This window comes from Etheostoma spectabile, chromosome 18 (assembly GCF_008692095.1).
Source record: "Etheostoma spectabile isolate EspeVRDwgs_2016 chromosome 18, UIUC_Espe_1.0, whole genome shotgun sequence".
Lineage (NCBI taxonomy): Eukaryota > Metazoa > Chordata > Actinopteri > Perciformes > Percidae > Etheostoma > Etheostoma spectabile.
In genome coordinates, this window is record NC_045750.1 from 10,203,921 (window position 1) to 10,217,022 (window position 13,102).

The 13,102-nt window shown below is 40.0% G+C and overlaps 1 protein-coding gene across 5 annotated transcripts in view; it reads right to left on the reverse strand.

Moving 5' to 3' along the window:
• Positions 1-230: 230 nt before the first annotated feature.
• Positions 231-13,102, reverse strand: part of fndc1 (fibronectin type III domain containing 1) — a 37,334-nt gene continuing 24,462 nt past the window's right edge. For all 5 annotated transcript variants that reach the window (XM_032543133.1, XM_032543131.1, XM_032543132.1 and 2 more), the window contains 7 exons: positions 9,630-9,866; positions 7,253-7,361; positions 4,267-4,346; positions 3,932-3,961; positions 1,944-2,105; positions 1,725-1,847; positions 231-1,012 (listed from right to left, as the gene is read on the reverse strand). In XM_032543133.1, coding sequence (XP_032399024.1) covers positions 897-1,012; positions 1,725-1,847; positions 1,944-2,105; positions 3,932-3,961; positions 4,267-4,346; positions 7,253-7,361; positions 9,630-9,866 — 857 coding nt within the window. In that variant the 3' untranslated portion in view covers positions 231-896. The remainder of the gene's footprint in view (positions 1,013-1,724; positions 1,848-1,943; positions 2,106-3,931; positions 3,962-4,266; positions 4,347-7,252; positions 7,362-9,629; positions 9,867-13,102) is intronic.

A 13,102-nucleotide genomic window follows, 5' to 3' on the forward strand; every position in this document is an offset into this window, starting at 1 on the left:
CAATGAATTGGTATTTTCTCTCTTTCCACCTCACCTGCTTCTGTCTCCAGAATGTTGTTTTTAACGTCTGATTTTAACAGTTGCTGTGCCAGCTGGCTCCACCAATATTTTTCTGTTATTCAAATCTTCCATTAGGTTGATCAAGTAGATCTGGATCAAGTGTGGACGCTTTTGCTAGAAAAGAATGTGGCAGCAGGAGAATTCAGGAGTGATTCATTTTTTTGGATTGCTGTGGTTTCCATAACACCTTTATTCAATCTCTCACAATTCCTGAGCAAATATTTGATCTTTTATTCTTTGTCTTTATAATTACAAAACTTACACAGTAACTTTTAATGAATTCTGGTGAATACCAAAAAGGTGTTAAACACAAACAAACAGTTTGATGGTTTAAGAACACAAATAAAAAAACAAAAAGCAGCTGTCAGAAGCTGTTACATTATGAAATACAAATCTCACGATTGAAAATTAACAGACCTATACACACCTTGAGTGCCCATTCTTACAGTTTGCTTTGCAGCTTGTGCTTTGGTCCAATGTTACTGGTATGACAGTGTGTGTGCATTATTGATGAGATAAATAACACTGGGTGAGGACCTGTCTCTGGGATAGCTGGGAAAAGGTACAAGGACACTTTAAGACAAGAGTTACACTAAGCTAGAGCACACATGCTTTTTTCCCCCTCATATACAGACTACTTTATATAAAAAGTGCATTGTAATGATAAACAGTAACAGTAAGTACTATATTCTCTTTCTGTGAAGCTGTAATAAATTCATAGTGGTGTCATTGGGGCAGGAAAAAGTCTTTTTAAGGGCAAGACCAGTGAAGGTAAGAGCCTGCTGCAGGATGCAGAAGGGTTACCCTCGGTAACAATGTCTCCTACTCCTCCTGTGTTACCACTTCCCGGGGATGGGCACCCCGCATTCATACCAGCCCACGAATGGATGGGCTGTGCGTCGGCCAATAACTCCAAATGAAACTGGCTCTTGTCTGTAAGCGCGATAAAACCCTGAAAAGGAAAGAAATGATAATGTTGCCCACAGCCATTTACAGAAAAGTATCAGGAGATTTGCAATAAAGATCCCAATTGCAGGTGACATGCTTTATTTCAAATGAACGTTCCAGTTTGAGTAACCTCTGATTGGGTTGGTAAAAGCAATATAAACCAGCCCTATGTGCTGTTGGCCTGTAAAGACACTTTATTTGTATATTCTTTTTAAAAATCTGCCCAAATTAAAAGAAATGGTCCGGCCCCTCTGGCATTTGTCAAAATTGCAAGATGGCCAATCATGAATGCCTACACAAGGTTTCTGGAAAATCAAATCCAGAGGGCAAAGAGTAAGCAACTATTGTAAATTGTGAAAGATTATTGTTTTCTTGCGTTGTGATGAATTGTGTTGGATTTATCCCAAGCAAGATTAAAGTATTCTCATGATGTACTGATATGACCTGAAAGCAATACTTGCCAGGAAGTTATAGCATTAGTCTGGGAAGTTAGTGTATAATTAGAAAAATGGTCTGTAGTAATGAAAAGCATGTTAGATTTAGGATAAAACATGCAAAACCCTGCTAGGTGCTTTAAAACGTTATTATTTAAACATTACTCTGCGTAGATTAGATCAATGCAGATGGACCACTGAGGAGCCTAAAGGGAGACTGTGTGGAACAAAATTAATAGGTTAGGTCTAAACATCAAGGCTACGAATGTGCAACTTGTTTACCTTGTGCTGAGGGCAGATTATTTGAGAGGTAGGCCGGACCTGTCCTTCCGTCCCTGTAGGAGTCCACAAACTGGCAATGGTCGTCTCCCTGGCCAAATGTATCTCCTATACTGTAAAAGGGCTCTGTGGAGGGAAAAGAGGAAGTGGGTATGGTAGGATTTGATTTTTTATGATAGCCTGTGGAAAAGTACTGGTTTTACATAGAAGTGAACACATTACCTCTAAGACCCTCTCCCATGAAGATCTTGTATCGCAGAGAGTTACACAAAACGACACCCACGAACTTCCTGTACCATGTCCGCTTGACATACTGGCTGCCCTTACAGCTGCTGTGGGCTGAATTATACTTGAAGGTAAAGGGGATCCAGATTGGTTCTCCACCTGAGGAGCAGAGGAGGAGATGCATCGCACTGTGGTGGTAAAATATGCATCTTATGAAAAGCCAAATCATGCTGAGAAGGGTGAGAGCATCAAGAGATTAAATTCAATTTTCTATGTAAAGCAGAACAGTAAAAAATAAAGCTGTTATTTTTACGGTTAAATTTGAAACGGTCAGTTTGTAGGTTTAGCCAAAAGACAACAAAATCCAATTTTATCTTGCACCTAGTTGATGATTTATACAACAATAATTTAGGGCCAAAATACATGTTTTATCAGCTTATCTTTTATGAACCATCCAGACCTCTCAGACAGTCTGTCAAAAGGCTGCCCACTGACTTAAATCAAGGTTTAAAACTTTTTTTTACCAATAGCTCTTAAAAATTTCTGGTGGTTTGTATTCTCGTGTTTGATCTGGGTTTTTATTTCTTCACTTTAGTTTTCTGTTTTATTTTACTCTGTTTAAATTATTGGTTTACTTTTATATCTTGTCTTAATGCTTTGTCATATCTCATGTAAAGCACCTTGAACTGCCGTCTTGAGGAAAGGTCTTCAGAGGATTCAGGAAGGGAAGCAGTAAATACCAATAAATAAATCATAAATTTTTTCATTTTTTTTGTAGAAATAATGTTATGACTGTTCTCTTGTGAACAAACTATGTAATGGGTAAACTGTTTCTAAAATATTTAAATTGCTCTTATTATGCTCATTTTCAGGTTCCTAACTGTATTTAGAGGTTATATCAGAAGAGGTTTACATGGTTTAATTTTCAAAAAACACCATATTGTTGTTGTGCTATACATTACTGCAGATCCTCTATTCACCCCGTGTGTTGAGCTCTATGTTTTAGCTACAGAGTGAGAATCACACTTCTATTCCATCTTTGTTTGGAGTGTCTCATGCGCAGTAGATAGGTGAGGACCACTACCCAGTCAGAAGCAGAGTATGAGGGCGTGCCACACTAGCAGCTAGGCGAGCATTATAACGTGTGGTGTGTTACAAAGTGACGCACGTTCGTCACAGAAGTAAAGGCTGGACTACAACAGAGCTGTTTGGAGCAGTTTGTGAAAATTGTTTTTTGTTGGAGATGGTAAATGCCTTTGGGGTGGACTTGGGCTTTTTCACTTAGCAAACCTATAATGTGCACAAAAAAAGATATATAACACAAGAAAGGGAAAAAGCCAAAAAGCACATTATGACCGCTAAAACATATATTTTGGATATCTGTACAGCAGTGTCTTACATAATATTTGTGGGCCAACATATTGTAGGGCTCGTGACCCTGCCGCTTGGCTTGCTGGCCAGCTGAATGATGAGGACACGGTGGCTGAAGTTTAACTGGAAGACCGAGTTTTATTACCTTAGGATACCGGCTAACAACGGGGTTGTAAGAGTGCCCCAAACAACAAAAAGGCTGATGGCCGTAACTATCTAGTAAGCTTAACTGTTGGTAATGTTAAAACTCAAGTGGTCTTTTCTCAGGCTTATCTGTCTGACCCCTTTTTCCTTTCCACTCTCACTTCCCTTTTCTCCTCCTCCCCTTTTCTGAACCTGACCAATCAGCTGAACTAGGGGCAACATCTTCCCCCTGATGAACACCCCAAGACTCTCTCCTATGTTAGTCCTGCAGAGTCGCTCCATATACAATGTGTGATGTTTCTGCAATAAGCTTTCATTGTCTGATGTATCATCCTGGCTTATTTAGAGTGATGCTTGTCAAGCAATCAGGGCTTTTTAGAATGATGGCTCCCTCTTTAAAACCAGCAGCTTCGGTAAGATATGGCTTGTTGACCTTAAATTAAAGACAGGCAGTCAGTACATGGACTTACCAGGCGGTCTTTCGATGAGAAGGGGATCGTCTGAAAGAAAGAATGCAATCGTTTCACAAGGGAGGAAAAGCACACACGCAGCACCGCAGGTTTAATGCATTCACCTGATTTTGAGACTGAAAGACAGATAATGCACGTAATGCAGAGTACATCTGGTAGTCTGCTTTTACTGCAAGGATAGTTTTATATTTGAATGTCTTGCATTGCAATACATTGCGTCACCATGACATTTTTCATGCATGCTGAAGTACAGAAAATTAAATCCAGTTTGACTGAGGGTTAACCTGTAATTAATATGGCATCTCTGAGTTGTTAGGCGTTGTTAGGATACACACCTGATTCGGTGACATAGGTGAGTGTATCGCTGACGGGTCCCAAACCAAACACATTCTTGGCCTGCACTTTGAAGTAGTACCTGAACAAAAAAAACAACCACAACGTAAGGACTTCATGAGAGATTTAGTAGTTGTTGTGTGGTGTGTAGTTGTTGTGACTGGGTGAAGGTGAGGAAAATGTTAATGACCACAGCAGATGACTGGGCATATTTCACTCAGGCTGATTTAAGAGTTGTCTGTTTTATATTCCTATGATTTCAAAGTGAGCGCAGCACAATAAAATTGGTTTTTGGCTCATGTTGAAGGGAGAAGAAGGGAAAGAGACAGGAGGGAAGGGCGGTGAGGGGAAAAAGAGACATTTAGACAAGTGGAGATTAACAGATAGAGGCTAGAGGATACGAATGAAAGACAGAAAAATAAGGGATGTGGAAAAAGTTAACAGCGGTTGATGTATGCTGAAAGGGAATGGATGCATGGGGAGAGCTTGAAAAACAGAATGGGTCTTCAAAAGAGAAAATTCTCACAGAGAGCTTTATTATGGCAGTGAGCTCACTTTGTCTCCGGGTGGTGGAGGAGTTATTAATTCCTATCAGATTAAAAACACCAGTGACAACTTTGAGAGTTTGCAAACTTTTTCCACTGTTGCTGACGGATGTGTTTGTTATTGTGTGTGTAGTCATTAATGCCGTATTGTGTGCATATGTGCTCCCTTTCACTCTGCAAGGTCACATACAGTAAGTTTATGATAGGTCAATTCCAAGCCAAAAACTTTCACCACATAATACCACGAGGCCTGGATCCAATCGTTCCAGCTACAGTGACAACAGTGACCAAAGTATATATCACCAGAGAGTGAGAGGGAGAATACGGCAAGGCAGCTGCAGAGAGATGACGTAATGAAAGAAGAAATTCGAGAAGATAGAAGAAAAAGAAAAGTGAGTCAATATAAAAACAGGAAATAGACCACAAAATGCTACATTGAGCTGAGCTAGCCATTTGAAACCATCAACACAGAGAGCTCTCAGCTTCATTTAGAGCATTGCTCTTCTTGTCTTCTCATCAGATGAAAATCTATGAGGCAACTGCACACAAACGCCAAATTCAGCCTGGCCATATTACTCCTCAGTATATATGATAGTTCAGCCACAAAAACATGAAAACTTGTACTATTATACATATAAGTTGTAAGTGGATTATAAATTGATGTCTATTCTAAAGGCATTTAATGACACTCATACTGTTTGAAAAGAAGTGGAAAAACAAGTATGGAGGTTTTTAAATTTGCAGATAGCATATATCTTATATACAATCTATTTATTTAGAGATCAAGATTCAGTTTTCAAAAGAACTGGATAAATGTAAATGGACTGTTCTTATATAGCGCTTTTCTAGTCACAACAACTACTCAAAGCGCTTTTACATAGTACAGGAATTATTCACCCTTCCCACACCTTCACACACTGTGTGGCCGAGGCTGCCATACAAGGTGCCACCTGCTCATCAGATAAACACTCACACACAGTTACACTCCGATGAAGCATCGGGGGCAACTCAGGATTCAGTGTCTTGCCCAAGGACACTTCAACATGGGACCGATCGAACCACCAACCTTACGATTGGCAGGCGACCACTTTACAACTCAGTCACAGCCGCCCCCAGAAGAAACAAGAAGACCAGGTCTGCAGCTAAGGATTATTTTTATCAATTCATCTGGTCATATTTTTATGGTCGATAAGACATAAAATAAGAGTAAAAATGGTCATCACTATTTCCCTGAGCTCAAAGTGATGTCATCAAATCTCTTTTTTTGTCCGACCAACAAAGATAAGTTCATTTATAATAATTCAAGACAAAAAAATAAGCAGCAAAGTCTTGTCCACATATGAGTTTTAACACATATGGGTGCGTTGAGGACTAGACTAGCCAAAAGGAGCCTGCAGCATGGGAAATGCCATCACTGTCGCATGAACCATTCCGGGATTAACGGTAACCACGGGAGACGCACTATTGTGAATAGAATGGAAAACTTCACCCGATGCACGCAGCTATGTTTGTGTTGAGCAGCAGGTGTTTCCTGAGGCGAGACACCTATCATAACACCTCAAGCAGATTCGTGCCTCCACCGGGCAACAGGATGAACTCACACATCTGAAACTGTTTTTCCACCAGATTGTTATATGACAAGCAGCTTGATAGCAGTTTCACCTGTCTGCCATTCATTCCGCTGTCTTCTGATGCATGCCAGTGCTTCCTCAAGATGTTTTTATGGTACATACGCAATGGTCCCACATAAAAATTGATCAAAAACTACATTTGCTGAGAAACTAAAGAAAAAACCTTTCCCTGCGTCATTTACACTTACGACTTTCAAGCTTTATGCACAGCGTTCAATTGAGCAAGAAATAGGTTTTGAGGCAAGTACTCTCCCTTCCTCTCTTGGGTCTACGTGCTAAGAGCTGTTTCCATGCATTTATTTTTAAAAAAAAGTAACCCGTGTATCGTAAGACAGTGTTTTGGAAACAAGCTTTAATAACCGAAACAGACCCAGGTGACTGTATCTCAGATGATGTGTGCTGAATTTATGTTCTACTAAATTTTAGAGTTTTACAGCATGTCACATGTCGGTGCAGATTCAAATGTGTTTTTTGACCTGCCGCCATTTAGCCAAATTGATTTACTTCACTCTGAGGGTTTACTGATCTCTTATACAAGCATTACAGTATCAGTATCCAACTTGCACTCTGCTCTGATCTGTGTCCGCATAGGTTTGATATCAAAATTAAAAATGCTAAATATGGAATAATACCAAGTTAAGTAAGTTCAGGTTCTCTTTTTCTATGACTCCTATTATCTGTGAGACGATACTTTGTGAATCAGTGAACCTGAAAGCGGTGTGCATGTGCTCACACCAGCCTCTGTATAAGTGTGTGTATTGTATGCATGTGTACACCGTGATATAAACAAGCACCGGGTGGTAATGTGTTACCTAGAGTTGGGTTTGAGATTCTCCACAGGCAGATGTGTCCCGCTCGAGGGTCGAGAGGACCATCTATTGTTGAGGACATCGTCATATGAAGCACTGTGGACCATGTAGCCTGCAGGGAACAATATAGAATTAAAGGGCAAAGCTTAAGTTGTTCGAAAAAGATAAAATTGGATTTACTCTCATGTTCTTATCAAGTTGTAAGTGAAACACAACAATATGCTAAGGGTCAACATTATAGGAATACTTTGACATTTTGAGACTTAGAGTTAGATGAGACAGTCGATACCACTCTCATGTCAATAAGATAAACATGAAGTTAGCACCAGCGGCTGGTTAGCTTAGCTTAGCACAACAACTGAAACCAGGTGGAATCAGCTAGCCTGCCTCTGTCCAAAGGTAACAAACCCACCTACCAGCTTTTTTGTTTTAGCAACCTTGAACTCAAGTGAGCTATGATTATTTATAACGTATCAACATTTATTTTACGCTTTCAATTATTTCCTGAGAGTAGGTGGTCTCCCCCTATGTATTTAAACCTGAAGAAAAACTGCCGCCCTGGCATTTTCTGTTGCTCATGCTGACTGTCCTCCAACCTGGCCGTCTGTTTTCTTCTTCTTCTCAGTCACGCAGACTAATCCTTAGAATCCGGTAAGCAACCTCAGGTCACGCAGCTCTAGATCACTCACTTTGGCTCTGCCGCACATCAAACTACCAACTGTTTCTATTGGACTTTTGAGTCTGGGTTTCTATTTTTACTGGAGCCTCACCAAGACAGCTGGCTGCTGACAGGAGTGAAGGGAAATACTAGCTACTTTGTTTTTCTTCTTTTGGTTTTTTATTCCTAGCATTCTCTTAAACTGAGGATAGATAGAGTAGTGTGTAGACTCTATTTTTTCTGCTTTAGGTATACATTTATTAAATGTTGTGAAGGAGTTGATCTTTTGAGCCAAATGCACCACTTATAATACTCAGTGACTGATGTCCAACACCTTTAAACTATAGGTCATCAAGGTTTCAGAGTAAATAGAACCAGAAGTTGGGTTCAGGTTAAAACACATGCCAGTGTCCCTCATCTATTCCAGACCATTTGATAACAGCTGTTTCCATCAACTTGTTTTGAAAGCTGTGACCCGTAACTTGCAAGACATGGTAGTGCAAATACGCCCTAACAAGTAAAACAGCTCCTTATGATTACTGTTTATCTGCATGTATGTATCAGGTCATGCCTGCTGTATGTCTTGCAATACAATACAATAGAAGAAAATTCACATCAAAAGTTAGTTTTATGAAATATAAAAGTTACAGCTTCTCAGTTCTCAACTTATCTTTGATATTGCATATGACAGCAAAGAAACATCAGTACATCAGTGTCCCTGCACTTTACAGAAATGACTGCATGGAATGCAGCATGGTATGTAAAATAAAACAAATTCACAGAAGAAGTATTTCAAATAGGAGCAAACAGCGATTAGGTGCTAAAATGTCCGGACAAATGATGTGCAAAAATACATTAAAGTAATATGAAGTGTCAAGATAGTGTGTAAGCAGAGAGGAAACACCAAGGAGAAAAGAGGGGGGAAAAAACACCCCGTTGCCTATGGACCAACTATCTGTTTTACACATCAGTGGAAGGACTAGCCCACAGCATGACCAGGAGCTTGGGTTCTCCTGCCAAAGAAAACATACTGGCTCTCTAGTTGGCCAGACTGCTACCGCTGATAATCCACCACGTCTCATACAGTATGTTGTTATCTTCACTCTCTTCTGTGTCCCTTTTTTTCCCATGTGTCACTTTCTAGGTCATAGGAATTTTGCTCTGTAGGAACTAAAGAGTAGTATTCCGTATCTTCAATGCAGTCTGCTTTTTATGATTTATTCACAATGAACTGCTGGAGTGAGTTCTTAAAATCAAAGTCAGAAGGGATGCTGGTGTTAAAGGCACATCCTAAACCCAACAGGTGAAAGGTTAAATAACGGCAGACAATCACATCAGATATGTGTGGACTGTAGCGTTTCTCTAACTAGTACATGAAACAAACATAATTCCCATATTTCCATCACGTTTGTTTACGTTTTTTTATCGTTTGGGGCCCTTTTCTTCAACAATGGTTTAATGACATCTGACTGGAGAATTTTTCTTACGTACTGCACTAATTTGCATTTTCATTTAAAGGTTTTCTGAAAATTTGTTTAAAATGTATGTTATATCTGGGTGGAACTATCACAGCATAGAAATATACATAATTACTTATTACAGTTTTGACTAAATAAATACACAAGTCAAAACAAACACCAAGGATAACGGTACTGTTTTCTTAGAATTCTTGTTTTTTTTTCATTTTAGTTCAACTTTAAGCTCTGTAAAAACATATCTTACCTGACACCATATCATCTTTCAGTGGGCGGCCCCAGTCCAGGATGATAAATGAGTGGCAGCCTTCCATGGCGACCACGGTGAAGTTATGAGGCTTGTTCTTGGGAGGCTGTTTCTGATTGGCTGAAACGCTGTCCTTCTCTATCAGGTCTTCTAGGACGTCGACCTGAAGATACTCCAGAGCCTCCGTCAAGGAGCAAGGAGAAGCCAGGTCTTTCCGGATGTAGTTCACATAGGGAGCTAAAGCCAGGAAAGTGATGGAAGAGAGTTGCTCTTTCAAATTCATGCTTTTTTAATTTTGTCAGTCACTTTGAAATAATGTGTGATTTGTTCATAGTCATTTATAAACAGAGGTGTCAGAAATTGCCTCCCTAGCTTTCCTTTGTTTCCTTTCCTCCAACTTTTTGTCTCTTGTTTGTTTTCAGACTCTGGAAATGCCAGCTGGACCTACAGCTGTGAAAGCTTCAGATATCCCACAATTCCTAGTCTGGCTGATTTGGAGGGAACCACTGGAGCCTGGAGTTGCTCCCACCTCCCCAGATGATTGACCCTCTTCGAAGGCCAAGAGTCTAACACATGTCAGTATCTACACATCTGTGAGGCTGTATGGGTTTAGGCTGTTACAAGCTCCTACTGTATGTGTGTATGCAATCATGTGGCTCACAACGCATTCATACACTTAAATACGTGATCTCTTGTCAAGGTGAGCACATTTATGTGTCTGTCTATACACAGGGTGCTTGTAAGGCTGCATTTCGGTACAGCGTCCACATGTCCAGGATCATTGTGGGCTCGTGCCCACAGAAGATCCAGATGTTTTGCTTTGTTCCTGTGTTCTTCTGTCTGTCTTCTCCTGCTTGTTGAAAATATAATCCAAAAAACACTGACAAAAACTGGCGTGTGTGTGCCAGACATGGATTAAATATCACTGGGAAACAGTATCAGGACAGTTCACATAACATCAACTCTGCTATCAGTCTAGTAAGGCATAAGCATTCTAATAGTCCAAACATCCTTGTACTCATTTTCTAGTCCAATGTGGCAAACTCCATCCATCTGGATTTTACTGTAAAGCAGATTCACGCAACTTCTGATAATTTTAGTACTTTCTGTCCCACGTATTGAGCAAAAATTATTCAAACCATGTAAAGGGGAGAAGTCCCTGTCAGACAGTTCATGCTAAGTATGTCAGTAGACTGGCAGGCTGCTAAAGCCCATCTAAAATATATTAAACAGGAAAGAGGATGTCTTCACATTGAGCCAACACAGCCTTCTCTCTATGCCGAGGGCAGCTCCTTAACTTTTGTGTTTTCCACTGATCTCTCGCTTGCCTGTTTTTATCTCAGGGAGAGTAATAGCTTTCAGATGGCTCTATGTGAGGTGATCACAATTCGGTCATTGTTTACTAAGATAAATGGTGCCCAGAGTAAGCCATGTGGTTATCGCACTGTTGCTTTTCTCCACAAAGATGAAATTAACAGTGACAGTGACACATTGCATTTAATCTGTCATTAGATAATAATGAAGAAGTCACCTCTCAAGGTTTTATTCACATTGCTACACAACTTGCTTTTGTGGCTCTTAGTCAAGTCACTGCAGTATTCTTACATGTTGGTAGAACTCTTCTAATTCCAGCTATTACAAGGCTACAGCTTCTCTAACTTAATGAAATAGTCGTAAAAGTAAGGTTTTATATCTTGGTTTTTAAGTGACTAGCAGTGGGATAAACCACTGTGGCTTGTACAGTTATGAACGAAAACATCCAAAGCCATACAGTGAGCACTTACTGGCATGGCAATTTGAGGGAGGATGAAGCGGGCTGCTATCCCTCGTGTTAGCAAAATGTGTTGATATATATTTATATATATATAATATATCAGAAGCCTGTGATAAATGCCTTAGACCATGGGTCTCAAACTCGCGGCCCGGGGGCCAATTGCGGCCCGCGGGAAGATATTTTGTGGCCCCCTACTTGACATCAAAGTTAAGTGTTAGTGCGGCCCGCGCGTTCTGAAACTTTTCTCATTGCGCTTGTCACTTATGGGCTACCGTAGTAGTCTCCTGACAGCAGCGTAACGGTTGTCAAGCTAGCTAAGTACTCTTTGCGGCAAATGCCTGAGGTTTGACAATGTGAACTCTGTTGGAAATGCACCAACATATCAGATCTAGGGGGTTAAAGCACCGGCAGTTCCTCGCCCTTTTTGGAGGAAATAGTTGTTTTTTGGAATACTTGATGCGGCCCAGCCAAACCCAGACTCTACTTCCAGCGGCCCCCAAGTAAGTTGAGTTTGAGACCCCTGCCTTAGACTGTCCGTGGTGCTGAAGTAGCAGAAGGATTTGCAATTGCCAGTCCCGCCGTTTTGGCACTTTCGTCTCGGGGGCGCTTCGCTAGTCACATGTACACGAAACAAACTGGGTCAATCTCCACTGTTAAAAATTTACAAATTGCCTACTGCTTACTAGTATTCATCTGTATGCTTACACTACTAAAGTTACAATATCTTCAAAATTGTTATTTCAACAGCTAAACAATAACAAAAACTACAGTCCTTAACCCTTGTGTTGTCTTCCGGTCAACCATTATGGCTTTTTCCAACATTTTTGTCACTTTTTCAGTATTGTGGGTGCTTTTTTTGATGTTTTATCCAAAGTTATTAAGTTATTAGTGATATTTCTAATGTTGATATTTTCAGCACTTATTTTGAAGGCCCATTTTTTGTGATAAAAAACTGAAAACGGGTCAAATTTGACCTGAGGACAACATGAAGGTTAAACAAAGCACTATTGAAAGGATCTCTGACATTATATAGTTTTTAAAAGGTTGGAGTCAAGTAGATCATGTTTTTATTTCTGTCAGGAGAATATTGTGATCTATTTGTGCAACCATATGAGGTGATGTGGTATTAGAGGCCAAAGTAAGCACATAGGAACAGTAAAAACAAAGCAGGGGGCTGAAGTTAACTGGGATCAAATCTGGAGGCCCTGAACAATTCACCCTCAGGGAACTTTGTTATTATTTTCCCATTTTGGATGCATGAGACCAATTTTGAATCAACTATGAGAGGTAGCCTACACTTATTCCCGCACATCTACATTATGATATGGATAAGGAAAAAATAACTTAACAAATGAGTTTAATTTTTGTTTTTTTTGGCCAATGGTTACTGTAAAATCTGTGAGGGTCATATATTTACGAGGTATTGCTGAGAAAGACAATATAGAGGTTCAAATGTATTACTCCCCCACAAACCAAAACAGAACTCCCATCAGTGTATCATTTTGTACAGCATAGTAAAACATTCATCACACCCACTCATGAAGGTAAATATGGTGCAAAACGTGAGAGCGCGAATGCGATGTGAGCACTTGTAGAACATGATTTGAGAGCTTGTAGAAAAAAGAAATCTGTACTCGTATTTTTTTACAGTACCTTTTCCTGTACAACCACAATTCAGTGATTACAACCTCTCAAATCT